This window comes from Geospiza fortis, unplaced genomic scaffold (assembly GCF_000277835.1).
Source record: "Geospiza fortis unplaced genomic scaffold, GeoFor_1.0 scaffold172, whole genome shotgun sequence".
In the NCBI taxonomy this organism is placed as follows: domain Eukaryota; kingdom Metazoa; phylum Chordata; class Aves; order Passeriformes; family Thraupidae; genus Geospiza; species Geospiza fortis.
This window is the reverse complement of record NW_005054309.1, coordinates 3,035,911-3,055,912: the sequence shown is the minus strand read 5'-3', so window position 1 is coordinate 3,055,912 and position 20,002 is coordinate 3,035,911. Positions and strand designations below refer to the sequence as shown.

Genomic DNA, 20,002 nt, shown 5'->3' with positions numbered 1-20,002 from the left:
CAAAGCATGCACATGTGGTAAGGCAGCAAACACAAATATCTAAACAATTTTCATATATTAAGTATTTTAGGTCACTCTGCTCCATAGGTATTAAAGAAGAGCAGGCCAAAAAAAACCACATTATGAGGCAGGTATCCCAGGAAAAATGAGGGTGTACCTCCTCACTCAGAAAATGGGGATGATATTGGGTTTACATGTACATGTGAAGATTAATGTTTCCAAATACTTCAAAGCATTACTTCACTCATGAGGCCTTATCAGAAACAATAACACATCAGTGAGGTTTCTACAAAGAGAGGAAGGCTTTCCCTCTTCTTCCCACCCAGGCACCAAGGCTTAACCAGAGATCATGTTCAGGGTTTCAGAACCCCAGATTTCACAGCAGAAACTCACATAATTAAAGACCAGCATTAGTTTATTTACAGCTGCTGCTTAAAATCAAGACAGAATAGAAAGCAATGTCACACAGCTCTAAAAACAAAACACCAATTATATTTTATGTTGTTGGGATAAAAAAAATATTCTTATTTCCACACACAAAGTTAACAGGCTCATCACTAAACAGAGCAATTATTGAATTCCTATCTAAAGATGACCTGAGACATCATTCAGTTGTATCACACTTGGAAATATCACTAGAACAGCAAAACAGAAGCAAAATCAGGAATGACTCCACACTTATAACCACAGCATAGCTATCTCTTCATAATTTTCAGGTACTTACTAATAAGAATTTTTGACAGTTTGGCTATTGACACCTTTCCAAAATTAGTTCATACCTTGGACAAAACATTTAAAACCAAAATTTTAACTAGTTTAGAACCAAATTATCTGATTCCAAAATGTTTAGATAATTATCTGTAACAATAACAAAATCCCTTGCAGTTTTCATTAAATTTATTCACTGAACTTGCCTCCAGCAGCAAAACTAGTTCACCAAGGCATTCTCCAGAACCTTACTGAATGATTTTTTCTTATTATGCAGCTTCATTGATAAATAAACAATAGCAATGGTACCAAAAAAACTGATCTCTTTTTAAAAGTGAGCACAAAATCTGCCACAACAGAAGACATTCTAGAAGGAAAGGCACAAGAGCACCGTCACTGGTCTGTCTCCCTACCTCTGATAAAATGCACCCTTCCCAGGGTTATTTGTTTTTCAGTTGTGCTCAGCTGTCCCAGTCAGAACCAGGCACACACCATGCTGAGTGCTGCATCAAACCTACAATACATTGTGGATGCTCAACAGAAGTTTTAGGAAGCTTCTGTTAAAGACAAAGTACATTAACAGAAGAAAATAGAGGAGCACAAGGTGACACAAAGATTGCATTTGAAGGGAGCCCATCTTAGCGGAAATTAAAGTGAACTAGGATCTCAAGGCACAGTAAAGATGAGTGATGCTCAACATTTTGCTGAGGACTTATCTTGCTGCAGTGTTTCTTCTCCTTCAAGTGAAAACAATCAGTATCACCAGGTGTCCTCCTGAAATAGGGCAGGGAATGACTGCTGGCATTTGCGTCACCAGGATCTGCTCACATTACTCAGTGACGAATCTCATTAACCAGCAGCACCTCAAGCAAAGAGTCTACAGCTCAGTTTGTTTGCATTTACCTTTAGCAACATGGCACACTTCATTAAATTTTGAAGCAGTGTTTATTAGAAGAGTAAAATGCATCATCATCCACCACCAGGCTTCTCAGCTTATTTTCATGACGTCAATAGTCAGATTTATTTAATCCACTGAAAATATACATTGACTGAACATGGTCTCAGAGCATCTTCTGCAGCACTGAAAAATGGACTCAATAGGAATGGCGTATTTTTACTGCTTTCCCTCAGAAATAGATTTACCATCACCATAAAAAAGCCTTTCCAGTGGTGGGAAGGGCTGGCCGCTACAGAGTTCCTGATGGCAGGTAACTTCTGGTCTGTTTTTCCTGCCCAGCAATAAATGCTGTTCTGTCAAAAGCTTTTCCACAGAATGAATCAAAAGTTACACTCAATTTTTCTAACTCAATTTAAAATGTAATGCAGGACATGGGACTAACACTGGGGGTTTCTGTTATGCTACTTCCTTACAAGCTGAGTTTTGTTAACAAAAGATTTCAGGGCATACTTCACCTGTGTAACCTCAACTTACTAAGTACTTCAGGTTTTCCTTCCCTCTCTCAAAATTCATTAAAAAGTTTTACTTGAGCTGAGATGTTGTACACAAGTTCTCTGCCAAGAACAAATTTTTACAGCTTAGTTTTAAGCTCCTTTAAAAAAAAATCCAGAAATTTATAATGGAAACACTGACAGTGCCCATAATCACAAGTACAGAAACTTTATTCCAATAGGTAGTTTGCATTCCATCCAAAAGGAAAAGTTGGTCTCTCAATCAAATTCCACATGCATTCTGTAACAATGACCAATTATGAGATCAGTAAAAACAGGTGCAAATAAAAAATACTGGGGACTTAACCAGTGACAATGGCAGCATAAAGCCATCACCTTGGTCATTAAACTCTGATTGCGCAAGAAGCTTTTTTGTTTTTTAGAAAGTCTTGAATTACTTTATAACTCACTTTTCCTGGGCAAACTCTTCTCCTAGTGATCATCAAAGGCTAACTTGGCAAATCTTTGAATCATGCTTCCAAGTCCTAACAGCTTGGCCATTCCCAGATATTAGTAATACAGGATTTATTTTCAGTTTTGTCAATTATGCCTCTTGGTTTAGCTTGATGAAGCCCACCACTACACATGTGCAGCTCAGTCACACAACAGCCAGATATTCCCACTGACAGATTCTACCCTACAACTTATTCTCCCCAGTTCTCCCCTCTGCCTCAGGAGACTTTCTGTGTGCCATTAGGAAATGGATGGCTGTAACCTGCAGCAAACTGCATCTCACAGGCTATGCAAAAGCAGTGATGAGCTTCTTACATGCCCAGAAGAGTTAGTTGTACTTCAAACAGAAAGCATAAGGATTCACCTTTAGCAATACATCCCTCTCAATATTCTGAACACACTTCCAAGTCTCAAACATGCAGCAAAGACTGAAACACAAAATGCAGAAATTCAAGAAAAATTATGCACGTGGTTACAGTAAAAAGGTACAAAGCCAAGGTGCTAATGGGCCACGTGGGGAAGCAGAACAGCAACAAGTGTTAAGGCCATTCAACACTCTTACAAAATAAATCTGAGAATCACAAAATTCAGAAGCACGGCTCAAAAACATGTGACTGTGAACTAGCCTTGACACCTGCTTATGTCATTAATAAAATATTTAATATATGAAAAACACTGGGTTTTCAAAAGTGCCTTAACCAGCACCGAAATGCGTTAGTCATCCAAGAAGAACTCTCACTTGAGCACTGGAAATTACAGAACAAGGAAATCAAACCTTCACAAGGAAGCCAGCTCAAATGCTAAACCTGGACTGTGCTTACCTGCAAACATTCATTACCAACAATGACAGATTGCTAATCCGTTTAACCAGAAGGGAAAAGACTATCCCTCCCCTGCAATACATTGTGTACAATTATTGGATCTGAGACAGGCAGCTACACTGGGCTTTCAGTACCTTTATTAAACAAGCCCAGGAAATTCAAAGTTGCTTCATACAGATCAAATGAACTCAAAAGCAATCTTCACTTCTTCAGTCTTTCCGTCTGGGTAAAAGTAAGTATGGGATGACATTTAATAATTTTCCTTGCCTAGAAGTAGTTATTTGAATAATACTTAGAAGTTAAACTGCTAATATTTACTGTTAATACAGTAAATATGTTAATGATAAATTGTTTAAGCAATTTGACAAAAGGAAAAAAGCACCCAGCAAAAAAGGCAGGCTGTTCCAAGAAATTAGGAAAGGAAATTTATGTTCATTACAACTATTTAAATATAAATTAAATAAGCTGATTCCATAACAACTTCTCCCATGTAACTTAAAAGGTCTTCAAAAGTATATTCTTGAAACTCCACAAGTGACAGCACTAAATCTCAGTTTCACTTCATCTCAGGGAAGTTTGGAAAGCAGCCTCTGGAAACAGTACTGCTGCTCTGCAACTCACCAATGAGTTTATGTTTATCTTGTTAAGAAAGAAAAAATTAGCCCTTTCATACACACATACTTTTAAGATAATAGGATTTTCTTCACAGCTTCACGTTAGGCACTGAAGTACTTTGTTATGATTAGTTTTATCACATTGAATCCAAATGCTTTGGATTATTAAGCAACTCTTCTGACAGATCTCCAATAATGAAACACACCATACAGCTTATACTGACTCACCATTCATCTTAGTTGATAAAACAGGAAAGGAAGATGGCCAAAATCTCAGAGCCTACCCAGGCAGTCCACAGCTTTAGGAAACCCCTTTCATTTGCTTTCTCACCAGCAAAAGCAGTTTATTTGTTGGCTTTAACATGGCAAACTTCACATTTGCCTGCTCCCATTCCAACCCATGATGACAGGTACCAGATCTAAGACTATCAGTAGCCAAAGAACCTACATTGTCTTAAGAGCTAAGGGCATGTGAAAAGCAAGTTAATGCCCTCTCAAGAAAAACATTAGGTCCACCACTTCCTTGTTGCTTAAAACCTCCTTAAATTCTCTTGTTTTGAAATACCTGTTGACCCTTGAAGATAATTTGCTGGTTTACTATGTACCCAGCTACAACTGTGCCATAACACCATCAGGAAAAGAAAACACTTCACACAACAGTTTGTTCTCAGGCTGCTGAGGATCCAAACTGAAATCCCACTGCTCCATTTGGGACCCAAGTTACCACTTCCACCTCCACAGTTTGGCCATGCTGGGCCCTGGCACTGAGGGATGGAGATGTGCAGAGACAAAGTAAGTGAAGGAAGTCACAGAGGGATGGAGATAGGCAATGTGAAGGTTGAAACATGCACTCCCACCTCAGTCTACCCATCCTCACCCACAGACTGTGGAATAAAGCACTTATAACCCCTACTGCAATTCCACAGCACTGGGTAAAATCAAATGACACAAGGAAGTTGCATGTAAACCATTGGTAACAACTGCATTTCTTGTGCTTGAGCAACTCTAACAAGCTGGCGAATACTTGCCCCATCCCTGCAACACCCCCTTCCAGACACCAGCTTTTATAGTCCCTGATCCAAAACAAATCCAAAGGGACACAAGGTACACAAAATCATCCGGTGATAAGCATTTGTTCACAGTGAAACAATTGAGCGGAAGGATTTGTCTCGTTAAACACACAAAAGGTTATCGAGAACCCACCAGTTCACACCAACTCTTCCAGCTCCAGGGAGGGACAGGATCCCACCCCACAACAATCACCTGCGCTGCCAGTCATCAGCAGACACGGCCAGGCATCTCCACCAAAGGCATCCTTCCCCTAAGGATTCAAACATTCAAACCCACCCAGAGAAGCTTCTGCAGAACAAAGGTTATTGGCAACACAAACTTCACACCAAGTGCATGATCAAACCTGCTTCCTTGTAAAATGTTAACAGCACTCCACCAAAATAAAACTAAGCAACTTCTCAGTTCTTAACTAATAATTTTCCTTCTAATTTGACCACACTGTAAAGTTGCCTTTAAAACCTCCCACAAGTTATTTCACTGCACCTTGCAGAGTCCTTGGAGTACAATTAAAATCTTCTACCCAAGCTCTGGGTTTGAATGGGCTTCATAATTTCTTAACAGAATATTACTTGATTTGCCTAACACAATCCATATAACCCCAATTTATCAAACCTTTAGTCTAGGCTTGTTAAAAATAAAGCCAATACTTGAGAAACTGGATGAAAACCAGTTTCACTTCTCACACTATTCAACTGTGGGCCTCTTGTTTTCTTCTCTCATCATGGCTTTATGAGCTGCTCCCCCCAAATTACACTGCAAATGACACTGAAGAAAGCTACGGATCTGTAATTAAAAGATGCAACTCAGACATTTAACTGCTTCAAAACTACCAAGAGTATTCAACAATGAGCCAGGATCCATGAGCCCTAGAAGCACTGAGACCTGACCTAAAGAAAAACAGAAAGCTGCTATGGTGCTTTAGGGGTTAAGGTAAATTAATGCATAAAACAGTCTCACTAGAGAAACTTGTATACAGAGAAACCTGTATATTTGCAACAAGTCATATTTTATATGTGGATATTGCAACTGAGGTACTGTGAAACAAGTATGCTACAGTCCTCCCAGTACAAAAAGTAGTCTGTCTTTGTTTAATGGTAAAACACTGAATTTTTAGTAGTGCAAGTTAGTACAGCATACAAGCTCAAAAACTTGCAAGCTTCAGTTCATGCAATTATGCATTGTTTAGGAATTTAAACCACTATTGTTTTCTTGGAGCAGTCAAAAATTGCCACACAAACACCAGTGTACTCTTGACCTCCACAGGGAGTGGCTCCCATCTGACATGCCAACAAGCTGCTCAGGATGAAGTTTCCCCATCACTGGCCTAACATGCTCATCTCTCATATCAACACTGTCACGTGCATTTGTATGATTTACTACATTCTAAAGGTATCCACCTCTAATGAACATTAACTTTTCCAAAGCAACCCCCAAAAGTTTAAATACATCCTAAAGACTATGAGTATTTCCTTCTCTTTTCTTCCCCTCATAGCCAAGTGCAAGTACATGTGTTAAAATTCCACCCCGCAGTCCCCAGCTGCAGTCTCATAAGAGAAAATTCTTCAGGTAAGTCCTTCTACAGGTACAACATGATGAAATGAAACATTTCAACATACAGCATTTTACTTTAATTTGAGAAAAATCACAGAGTAGACTTACCAAACTTTGTCCATAAAACACTGACTTCAAAACAAACCTCTGAGCTCAGTTTTCTGCCCCAAACAAGCTTTACTGTAGACCTGCACTTACCTCCCTAATCTCATAACACAGAAAGGTTGACTAACCTCAGCTTTAACTGTAGTGTTAACACAAGCATAAATATCCTGTAATGTGTAATGCAGTAAGGCATGATTTAAACATTCTTCAGCAAAAATTTAAAAAATAATCTCTGTCCATATTAGTTTTCAATTGTCAATGATACATAAACAGCTCACTCATTTATTTTGTATTTATTTCTGCACAGTGAGAATATCAGAGCAACTGTGCTTGAAAAATCTGACAATTTTGGGGTAGAACTTTTTTCACAACTATTAATACTTGGAAGCACGTATTTTCATTGTGAAGAAAAGGTTATGTATTCCCAGTAAAGAAATATGCAAGAATTTAAAACTGAGGCACAGTGCAGGGCATGGGCACTGGGGCCAGGAGGAGGGGTAGGAGGGAGCACACCCAGCCTGCTGGGAAGCAGAGGTGTTGAGGCAAGTCATGAAGACAAAAGGATCCGGATGTCAAGTATCCGAAGGAAGAGTATTTGACAAATACTTAGTGCTTTCTAAAGTAATCAATCCTGAGCCGGTGAAACCACAGTGTTTAATCAGAGGCTGATGCGCCAGTGTTGGGAGCTGTATTTCCTAATACCTCAAAGCCCTGCACAAAGAGTTATGTCTATTTTGCTGTCTGTCATTTTGTACAACACCCTTCCCTCAAGCACCGGTCCTCAGAATGCATTAGACATTGTTAGAGGAGATTAATTTAACTGCAGATTATTTTTTGATTATTTTTTCCTTTTTTTCACAAAGCACTTAACAGAAATCAGTGCTTGGGAACTGGAGCTGTGAAGCACAGTCTATCCGTTTATTTGTGATCATAGCAACTAATTGCTCAAAGACAAGCCTCAGGCCCCAGGACCATTCCCATGTCACTGAAGTTGGCTGCTGCAATGATGTGCCACTCATCCCCAAAAGAACAGTGTTGGTGAAGTGCTTGAGTGGCTTTGCAGGTCCAGAGGGCAGACAGCTGGAAAACTGACCACTGGACAATGCTGACTCCTTCAGTGGCAAAAAGACAATGGCGGGAAAAATAAAAAAATCAATTCTGACATGTGGTAGTGGTTTTTTGTTAGCAAAAAGTTTGCCCAAGGTCTCAATCAGCTCATAGGAAATTCCTGTGTAGCTGGAGACACTGCCCTGACAAGGCCAGCCTTCCCCTCCCAGCTTTTCCTTTACTTGACAGCCACAGCTGCCACCACACCTAGTCTCTGGACTCCGTTATATATCAGCACTGATAGGAGTCACCCCATGGGAAAGTAGGATAGTGGGACTGATGTCAGGTACTATGAAGAGCATTTTCCTTTTCTGCTTCAAAAATTTTGAAGCTTACAGGAGCCACCCGCTCCTATGCTATTTTTTGAGTTCCTACAAACGAATTTTAACAATGCATATCCTGCCAGGAAACGTTACCATGCATTAGTGATAAACCATTAGATAAAAAGGTAAATTAAGTTTCCAAGACACGAATCTCAGCTGATAAACATATTACATCCACAGCTTAACAATTGTGCAGAGAAGAAAAGGAAGAAAGCATTTTTAGAGAAAGTTTCAGGAATCGGGGGGAAACAAGAAAGAGTAGATAAAGTAATGCCATCCTGTCAAAATACTGCTCAGACTATGCATGAAGGACAGTTATGAAATTAAACCAGATTAAACTAATGGCCATCCATTAACCTTGGGTATGTCTACAACACAGACCTGAAGAGCAGCTCAGGCACCAGCTGTCTTGCCAACACAGCACTCTCTCATGGCACCAGCTCCCTGCTCAGCTGGATAAATAAACTAGAGCCAGATGAGCCATTCATTCTCCTTCAGTGGTGATGCTGCACAGCTCTGCAGCCCAGGAGGGAGCAGCTCTGCTCCCAGCCAGGTGACCCAGCCAGGCACAGTCACCAGAAAGGAGCGCTGGGACATTCCCCCTGGATGCTGCTCTAATATGGAGATGGTGCAAGGAAGCTGCCTGTCTAACACCAGAAGCCAGTTGTACATTTAAGGGCCAGCTACATGACAAAGGCTGAAGGGAAAGGCATTGCAAAGCTTTGCAGCTGCCAGACTGCTCTGCCCAGAGCACGAGCCTAAAGGTCAGGGCAAGAAAGAGACTCTTCAGATGGGCAGAGAGCTGTTCCCAAGGCAGTTGAGCTGAGCAGGACATGGGTCCCACAGGATTGTCAGACACAGCTGGGCTATGCCCAGATCTGTTGTTCACAGACCCTTTGGAGAGGATGCTTGTCAAGGGATAAGCTCACAGACCCTCATCAAAGTGAGAAGAGCTACAAGTCCAAACCTAAGCCAGACCATCACAGCAGTTGTAATTACTGCAGGAGGCTACAGCAGCAAACTGGATCTTCACAGAAGGAAAAAAAAACCAACCTAACCAATTTGACATCAAAAGGAGTGATAAAACCTGCCGGAAATTTACTTTACTGCAAAAAAATTCAAGGAGGGCACAGAGGTAAGTGACCTAGCTACCGTCCTTGAGACTTTTACCAGAACTCCCCACGCCCTGAACAGTCATTAGGTCAGGAAGAAAGAAAAGCTGCTGAAATATTCCTTCCACTTCACACAAGTCCTTTGGACTTTCCCCAGACAGCACCAACCTGGCAAACATTACACCATGAGGGATTGAAAGAGATCACAAGAGAGATGCCAGTTTCTATAGAGCTTGCCAGCAAAAGTAGCCAATGTTCATTCCAACAAACAAGCCAAAAGCAAGGAGACTGAAAAGAAAAGGACGTCCTAGCAGCTAATTAGTGAAAGCATAACAGTCAAGACTTCCAAGCACCAACAAGAACTAAGCAGGATATACAACTTTATGCAGGATTATTTTCACACAGAACAGAGAACGTGTCTGGGGAATTCTTCACGAGTCACTTTTTGCGACCAAAATACACAAGCACTAATTAGATCATGCCAAGACTTCATTTTCACACTTCCAAAGCTGCTCAATTAAAAGTATGTGTTTTGGCACTGCTCTCTGTTTCAAAACAATTTAGACAAAGCTAAAAACAAAGAAATGCTTCAACCCCAGGAGGTGACACAGCTGAAGATGGATGAATCAATAGCATACTGGAAACCTAAAAGGCTCATAAGCAACACAGACAGACCTACTTTCATGAAGCAGATATTGCCTGATATGACAGAACACAGAAAACAAAAATAAACAAACAATGAGAAAGAAATAAAAATAGTGAGAAAGTAAGGAAATTGCTTTTTTCAGCAAAGTTGGTAGATCAGCTCTGCCTTGCAGTATTTTCTTAGATCGTTACCAACATTTTTAAAGAGCCTCCAGGTAGTTAAGGCTGGGGTAAAAACTGGAAAGTGCAGGTAGAACCTGGGACCTTCAAAAGCCCACACCAGATGTCTTACCAGTGAGCACATGCTGGGGAATGATGTCATGTCCACAGCTACTGAAGCTGTGAGGAATTTGTGGGAAAAGATAATCAGGAGGAATTTTAATTTCTCTTTCACTGTTCTGAGTGGCACTTTTTAAATATGAAACTTGATTGAAAGTATCAGTTGCAATTCTTCAAGATGCTGCAGAAACAGAGACTGTCACAGCTACAGGTTCCAGGACATTGATTTGTATATTGAAGGATAATCCCAAATAGCAAGCAAGAAAGGCTTCCTGAGTTAGCAGTGTTAAGAAAACTGCTATTGATGCACATAAATCACTGACCACCTTGGACTGCATGATACTGCATCAAGACCAGACTCATTCCCAGTTCTTGTGATGTGCACAGCAGCTAGGACATAAGCTTCAGAAATCTGAGGAGAAGGGATCCCCCTCAAAGCAAGTAACATCACAAAGCCAGGCCAGGAGAAAGTGGGAGGCCAGGAGATCTCCTCAACCTGGCTGCACTTTGCCTCATCTGGAGGAAGACACAGGAACAGTATCTGGGAGAAGGCAAAACTGTTCCAGCTCTCTGAAGGAGCAGCATGCTGACTCAAAAGCTACCTATTAGACTGCAGATACCTTTATCTTAGATGGTTACAAATTACCAACAACAAATCTAATGCATCCCATCCCTGATGACAAATATCCTTCTTATCTCCAAGAACCACGTGGTTATAAATGAGGTTCCACATCCTACCCCAAAGAACCTGTTGTAGAAAAATCCCTGTCACTTCTCCAGCAGCTGCAATTCTTCATTTACATAAATCAGCCCTATTTTACATTCCTTGTCCCTCTGATTTATGGCCTTAAGAAAAATAAACATGAGTTAAGGAAACAAGGGAAAAGAGTTAATGAGCCAACCTCAGTAGTTCTGACCACATGTAAATACTGCAGCCAATTGCTGTTTCTCTGACAGCCAATAACAAGAGCAAACATGCAAACAGATATGTAGAAGTTTTCCTATTCTTCAGAACTTAGGGATACAGTCCAAAACCACATCACCTCAGGACTTAAAGATCATCATGTTTTTAGTGTCATAGCAGCTCTTCTTTTCACCAGCTATCAAGCTAAATTAGGAATATAGTCTCCTTAAAAAAAACAGAGTATGACATTCACTGTACCAAGTTTAGGCCAGAAGAAATTTTTAGTATCAGTACAGTTGATTTAAATTTATTCCTAATTATGCAGATCAGAAAGAAACCCAGACTACAGAAAATCTGGACAGTCTCTCAAGAAAGCATTTATAAAAGTTAAGTGAGTTTAATGTGCATGACTTTCTAAAAACCAATCCCATCACAACAACAGGTATCCTGACTCTTATAAGGTGCAGGCTCCAAATACTCATGTGATATCACCAAATAAGTCTCCAAACTGGCAAAGAACAAACAGTTCTAAGAAATACTAATTCCACAGGAACCAAGAACTAAGAAAAGTCCAAAATTATAGTGGTTATATAAGAGATTGGATTAAGAATAATCTACTGTGATGTGTGCATATTTACAGAAGACTTGGAAGAACAAAGTTTAAAACAATCACTTGAAGAAAAGTTAGTTGTTAAAGGAAACAATTTGCTGTACTAGATTATATTTATGTGACCAAAAAAAAGTAGTGAGCAGGAGCAGACACCAGGTATTAAATGCTGGCTTGACTCCTCTTCTAAAGTAAGATCAGATGCCCCAAGAGCATTTCCCTCAATGCAAGATGAAGCTCTTTGAGCAACACACACTGCAATTTAGCAGTATCTCACACAGCCTAAACTCACCCCCATCTGCTATTGTTACACTGGGGATGTAACAACTGACCACATGTCATGAATGATTATTTAACGTTTAATTGTTCACCTAAGAGAAACGTTTTTATCTCCTTCTGTGCCTGTGCAGCCAAACCACAGCTGCAATGTGACTCTGTTTGCACTGGTAGGACAGGATGCAGACAGTAAAAAGAAGTTTATCTTCCTACCTAACCAAACAATTTGCCTTTTAATATCACTCTTACTCAGCACAGAATGAGGAAGAATAAAAAGAATATTAGACTCTCCAAAAACTCTGTACTGTACCTTTCTTGTGATTTTATTATTCAGGATCCTGGTTTTGGCTTTACCATCAGAGAGACAGAGGCAGGAAAGGCCCTTCTCAGGAAGGCAAGGTTGTTTGCAACATCCCAAAGACTGGTGTTTCTGCCCTTGTTTTGCACATGCAGGGGGAACAGGGGCTGAATGCAGCACTGGGTCATGGCAATCTCACAGAATCCAGATCATTACAGTAATTATATCATTACACACCATAAAGAGCATGCCAGTGCTTGCCATTAAAACTGGCTGTGTTAAGATGTCAGTTGATGCACTTCAAGCGATATTTGATTAACAAAATGTCATAATGACATCTGTGAGAAAGCAAATGCAATGCCACATATGTCTCAGTGAGCAGCACCTCCTATTCTCTCGGCTTTTCTGCCACCAATCTACTGCATTACTACTCCATACCCAGTGAGTTTGCAGCTCAGCAAAGCCTGGGAAGAGCCGTGCCAGCTCACAGTGAAGGCCCAGCAGTGTGGAACAACATGTGGCCTTCCAAAGAACGGCACAATTAGAAAGTTAGCATGTAATGAAGCTTTTCCAGATTCCACCAATTTGTGGTTTGGGGATTTGCCAAGATGGGGAGGGATATGCACACACTTGTGTGTGACCATCAACTTACAGCCCTCACTGTAAAGCCTACAGCAAAACAAATTTAAAAACCAAAACAACCACCCTTCCTCCCTTACAGCATCCATCAACCTTTCAGATTTGCTAGAGCTCTGCTTTTCTGGACATCTTCCTAGCTGGCTTCTTAGGCTTCCCACTTTACTCCTGAATATCATGAATTACACTTGAATGTTTTTAGTGTGCCAGAACACTTACTATTTCAATAATGACTTCTCCAGAACTTTTTTTTTATTATTACGAATGTAATGTTTCCAAACAACATTCTTGATTGTTAGATTCAAACAGTGTTGCTGTGATAACCCTCTAAGAACCTCATCTCCTCCTGAGGTACTGTTATCCTTGCATTAGCTGCAAGATTTTGAGAAGAAACTGAGTCTCAGAAGAATTTGGTTGAAATGAATTATTATTCAGCAGGGCAAATCCAAAGCCAGCATCCCCTCTGGACAACTAATGCTTCATAGGTTTTCACCAACAGTGGGAGGCAGTGACTTGCCAGGATACGTAGCTCTGTCCAAACTATACGTGGTGATATTTGTCATGACTGCTTAAATCAAATTGTTCCTTCTTCACATTTGTTTGTAATTATGCCAATAGCAGTCACAGCTGGGAAAAGTGAATTGTACTTTATGTCTTCTGTACAGAAAGTGTTTAAATATTTATCTGTGATGTATGGCTCAGAAGAGGCAGCTTGAAGATCTCCTGCTGCACTGCATTGCATCTGACAGCTCAGTGTTGAACAGAACATGTGCTTTCATGAGCTATGAAGCATTACTATTTCTATCACTGTTGGACACTTTGTGACTAAAATGTTGGACCCATTATCCTATTATCCAGCAACACACACTGTACATAATGAACAGCTCCATATCCTTGGCCTTAGAGACCTTCTGTCAAGATCAAAGGAACTGGAAATTGTGCAAAGAAGTACTGCAAGCTGCTAAGGAAATTATTTATAAAACAACAACAACAGAGGTACTGATTTGCACTAATTTCTGAGAAACTGCAAGTCAATCAGGAATTCTTTTATCTGTACATACAGTATATTTATGCAAAACTGGAGACCTCACTGGCATATTGTAGCAAGTAACAGGGAGTTAGACCCCAAAACTCTTTTTTGTAAGTTTTGGGCATCACCAAGTCCTTGTCTGGGTACTATTTTCAGACTAAGACTAAAATTTCAGCTGTAGCGTGCAATACATGAGACGGTTGTCATGAAAAACATTCCACGTTATAAACTACTACTCTAAAAGCACCAGGGATTGGGCCAGGAATCCAAGCCCCAAGTGATATCAAATGACTTATTATGCTATTTCCTTCCACAAAAGAAATTACATCTTGCAAGAAAAATCAAAACAGATACCTGAAATTAAACAAATTCTGTCTGGCAATTAAGCAGGCGGCAAAAGAGAAAAAAGAGGCTGTAAGGAAAAAGAGGTTAGGTTTATCCTCTATACTGACACACTGCTGCCCCCCTTAATGAGCCTACAAAATATTGCTGTAATCATAATATCAACATTTTCTTTGACTTCAGTAATTATACACTGTATAATTGAAGCTTCTCAAATTGATGGATGCACAACTCCATAAAATATACTAAGAACCCAGGGGTGGAAGAAGTTAAGGCAGTAAAAAATCAGTCAAGAAATAAAGCACCATTTTTCTTCTTTATCAGAGTAATTAACAAGGACTGAGGTAAATCCTGTCACTGGCTGTCTTTTATTGTGATGTTCTTCCAGGAGATAAAGGCACAGACTCAGGGAAACCCTACAGCCTGAAATCAGAAGACAGTCTTGCAAACTGCAACGATACTCTGACTTCATTCACTAAGAGTAGGTTAAGTACCTGGAAAAACACCCTAAGTCAAATACCTTACTTTGCAAAAGCTAAATATTTGAAAGTTACCATAGCACCTCAATACTCCCAAGATGTAACACAAGAGGACAGGAGAGGAACTTCTGAAACACGGCCTCCAAATGCGGTCACCGCAACGCAGACCGCTCAAGCCTGGCAGGAAGCTGATGGCCACCTCCTTCAGGAGAGCAAGATAACAAATTTCAGGGACAAAATGTCTCTTCTTCAAGTCTGTGGTGCCACACTGAAATTGTTGGCTCTTGGTCAGAACTAATAGTAAGCGGAGAATTATGAACTGACAAACTGATCATCGCTGAACAGTGCGCAGCTCTCCCAGCGGACGCGTGAACAAACAGAGCTTTAAGAGCAGACAGAAAAAGCACAGGGAGGACCACAGTAGCTCATCCAAGCAATTGATGCACATGCTGGGAAGGACACAATGTTGAGAAATTCAAGCCTGATAAATTTCCCACCACTGAGCCAAGAAGTAGAAGGTTGGAGAGAGAAAATATTGCTGTCTCTCTCAAGAAGATATTACATAAATTATAACCACACATCCAGAGTATTTCACCATCCCCTTACATTTCACTGTGGCATTTATACCTGCGTGTAGGGTATCACCATTACAACTCAGTGGGACACAGTATGTCCCTGAAGAAAATGCTCTCCAGCTGCTGTCTCTTCCCCCACAGGGACTTCACCTGCAATGAACAACTCGCCAGGGACAGGGCAGCTCCTAATTTTCTCAGCAATTCAAGCAAACAGGTTTTTCTGTCCAAAATCCAGAGTTACCAGTCACAGGTTTTCCCTTTTCCTCCCATTTACACATTGAACTGAGGCGCCAACTAAGTCCTGCCTTTACTGGAACACAGCAATACACTGTGACCGCAGGAGAAGGTACATGAAACCACCTGCTCTAGCAATGGAAAGATCTTCCCTCAGAGCATCCAGAGGCCATCCAGGGGTGCTGGAAACCCAGTTTGTCCTGGCACAGTCTGAATACACTGCTGAAACAACAGCCTTATCTTGTGCAAGAAACTGGTACAACAGCAAAAAACCCAGCTCAGTTCTCAGTGGAGCACTGGGTAATGTGTTGGGAATAGAGAACCATAAAAATAATCAGCACACAGATCTCAATCCTAACAAACCAATATGTACAGAGCCTGTAAAGCCTCCTCTGAGAGCATCAGTTATACCACATATCTGATTTACATTTTTCAGAGAAACAACTGAGCTCTTCAGCTTGTTCCAAAGGCCCAATGGGAAGGAGAAAACCCTCAATACACCTAAGTGGCAGCTTTGCAGCAGCATGAGACTAAACAAATGGAAAAACCTAAAATAGGTTGTGACAGTTTATCATTAATCAGTATGAATTACTTGGCAGAAGGCAGTATCTTTCAGTGCAATTTAGTGGCACCTTTCCCAAAGAACTAATACAAACATGAGTACATAGCAAGAGATTTGGGGAGCAGGGGAAAAGGAACGTCATCGCTGATTGAGTTGTTGATGGCAAGAAACAAAAAATGAGACTACACAGGGCAGCACCTGTGTGGCTGAAAAACATGACTGGCATGTTCCAGCTACTTCATTTGGCAAGGGTAAATTCACCATAGAAGAATCATAATCATATTACAAAACACTCAAGTCTTTTGAATAGCTTCCTTGCAGTCAGATACTACTTCTCTAACAGTTCTATTTATTCATGCATTTTGCCAGAACAGGGATACTATTCTGAATGCTTCCTCTTGTATTCATAAAAGATCATTACTGTTGAATACATGAAGGTATGAGAACAGAAGAGAGAGGGAGAGGCATTATCTTTGTTTAGAAACGGATATAAATGGAAAACTGCAGACAAAGCTTCCAGCTCAGGCAATCTCTATCAAGCCTACAAAGAAGCCCTTGTGCTGGCAGGTCCTGGCAAAGGATCCAAGCATCCAAACTATTCCATTTTTCCATCAATATGAAATGTTTTAATACAAAAGGTAACTTGCCTATATGGAACTGGTGACTAAAACACATAGTTATCAAAACCATTTTAGTGAACTCTGACTTGAAGCCTTGAATAGCTATCGAAGAAATTTTGCTTTGACCCTCAAAACTGGTTCTCAGAGATTACCGAGATGGCAGCAGACCTCCTTCTTTTATTTGCATATGGATATGCCTGTAATACCTTAGAACCCACTTAACATTGCCTTTATTACTAGGTTTAGTTTTGTACTTAGGTGTATCAATATATACTCAGGTCATTCATTCATTTTATGCATACTTAAAAGGAAGAGACAAATTCTAATATGTCTCAAACCACCACTTCAATTGTTATTAGATTTAACATTACAGGTAGAAGGTTCAGCAAATGACCAGACTTGGCAAGAAGTCTTGCATTTGCAAGTCTAAAATCACATAGCTTCAAACAAAGACAGGCAGAGAAGGTAGCTACACTGAATAAAAGCACCAGGCCAAAGTAGTTCAGACCAGCCCCCATTCTGCTGGAAATATCCTTTTGTCCAAAAGATCTATGACAGTCTTTAAACCCTTTAGAAGAGTTCAAAAACTATGTTTGGAAAACAATTTGTGCTGATTCTGTCATGCTTACATGTAAAAGACCATGTTAAAATTGCTAACTGTAACTTCACCTCCCAGCAACTAGAGGAAAGGAGCAAAAACTGCCCTTGCATAGTAGTGTTTAAAGATAAACCTGCAAACAAGATAAAATTATCCAGATATTTGAAAGGACAACGTTTGATTAGGGAATGAAGTTTTATCAGTGGGGAAAAAAAAAATCCCAGACAGTGATCTTACTGAAATCCTCAGACACGAAAATGAAAACAATTGTCCCAATTTATATTGCTTCAGTCATTTCACACATGCTTCATTCATATTAAGAAGGGTATTACCACAAAATCTGGAGCTGTGACAAGATAAGCTTTTCATGGACCGAGGACCCAAAAATTAGAGAGAATTAATTATAACTAAAGCTTTGTGAGCAACACTTGTCAAATACATAAGCAATTGCAAACACCTACACAGTGCTATCCAAAACACCACAGCATGAAGACAGCCAAATAGCAGATACCAAAAGTCACCTCTGACAAATTTGCTTGGAATCAGTCTCATCATCAGACTTTCCCACAGGGTGATAATGAAGGCCATTCCATGCAAAGAATGAGGTGTCAACGCCTCAGGTATCACTTCTTCCAAACATTGTAATGGATAAAGTCTTTTAATCAACAGCAGCATAAACTCAATTTAGCTAATGTGATTTGTAGGAAATTCTCTGTTCTCTGTCTCAGGCCCTACAAGTTTAATCATGAAAATTGTAATAAACTCCTTCTCTCTAATCACAGCAAAAATATACTGAACTGACCTTCCACTGATCTCTGGGAAGCAGCTTCACCACCACGATGTCACCATTCAGGGCTCTGTTGCGAGCAACCACTCCATCAATAAAGATATCACGGTTCCCATCCTGGTCAAAGAGGAAGAAAAGTAAGTGCCAGACCAAAACATATTAAATCATGGTTGTTATGAGGTTTAAAACACTGTCCATCAAGAAAGACACATCCTGGTCAGGCAAACATCCTGCAGTCGTGTACAGGAACAAAACAGATTCACCATATGCCCTTTAACATAGAGGATATTTAGCAAATGAGCATCTTTCTATTGGTATGCCAATACAGTAGTTCCACACTATTTACACAAGACAGAGCCAAGCCCTCAAGATGTGCTGTCTAAGTTCCTCTACAGTTACTCTTGGGAACAAATAGAGAATTTTCTGATGTCACAGCTCTTGACACATTAATTTCCCACCTCAAACATTCAAAGCCAGTGTTCAGAACAGACAAGTGTTCAGAACTGTTTACAAGTTCTGCTCTGCAAAGTGCTCCATGCAGAGCTCCTCCTGCTCTCCTGGTGAGCTGGGAAAGCAGGACATGCAGCTCCTGGATCAGCAGGGCACTCTGTGAAGGTGGTCTGGATTGTGGTTAGGGATGCAATCTCTTCTTTTTCAAATGAGTTAACACCATATATTCTGCATTTGGCACAATTTATGTTAGAAAGATATGTCCCAAATAATGACAACCAGATGCCAACTGCAAATCAGGAGATCTTTTACTATAACAGACATGTCAGGACACCTTCTCTGAATATTTTGGGTTAGCATCCTTGCACAAGAGCCTCTACTAATTGCACACACCATGATTATCCACCCCAGACATGTCTGGCATTCGGTTACTCTAGATTTAGTTTGGGAGATTTTCTTCATGGGGTGAACAAAGTTTCCTGAAGATGCCAACACAAAGATTTTAGTTTTTAAAGGATTGCCAGTTTTGTAGTTTTTTTTTCTTTTGATAATTATTGACTGTGTTCTTGCTGCTTTCATTTCTGCTTTCCCATAATTCAGTATACAAAAAATTCCATGTGTCTGTTTACAGTGCAATGAACACATCAAACAATGTGAGCATTTAGTATCAATATGACCAGTTTCAATATTTTTTCTGAAGAGAGTTATCTTTGCATGGTTTTGAGGTACAAAAAAGAAGGTTGAGTTTCTTCAGATTAGTACTTCATTGTCTTTCAAAGAAAAAAACAGCCTCACAAGATTTAAAGTCTTAATCACAACTTCAGCTGTTTCTCAGACACTCCTGAGTTTCATATGCATGAATAAATCCCATCAGAACTACCAGCACGCTCAGTGTCCAAGAAAAACTTCTTTTATAACCTGAAAACATGAAGCCCAAATATCACATAAGTATCTTACTCTGCCTAGATACCAAAACAATAAAAGGAAGAACCTTGCCATGATGTGAAACTAAGGCTGTCCTCCAAGAGACCAAATTACTCTTAGAAAGAAAAGCAGCAGCAGCAGCTCAACAGCTGTGTGAAAGCTGCCTCCCATGACAAGATGCAGAAAAATTGCAAAGCCTCTTGGACCAACATAATTCAAATTGGAAACCGTTCTCTTCAAAAAGCCAGATTTTTTACACATGGTCTTTTTCCTTATTTCTCCCCACCCTTTCCCTTCAGCTCCAACTCTTTACCTAAATCCATCATATACATAAAAATGAAATGTTCAAAGTCACTTTCTAAGGCAAATTCTTGGTTTGGGTTAGGGTTTTTTTTTTGTCTGTACCTCTAGCTGCTCTGTGTTGCAGGACACAGGCTGGCAC

At 40.1% G+C, this 20,002-nt stretch overlaps 1 protein-coding gene across 2 annotated transcripts in view; it reads right to left on the bottom strand.

Moving 5' to 3' along the window:
* DIS3L2 (DIS3 like 3'-5' exoribonuclease 2) overlaps positions 1–20,002 on the bottom strand; it is a 177,061-nt gene that overhangs the window by 132,953 nt on the left and 24,106 nt on the right. For both annotated transcript variants that reach the window (XM_014312335.1, XM_031055477.1), the window contains exon 5: positions 18,202–18,303. In XM_014312335.1, the coding sequence (XP_014167810.1) occupies positions 18,202–18,303 (102 nt within the window). The remainder of the gene's footprint in view (positions 1–18,201; positions 18,304–20,002) is intronic.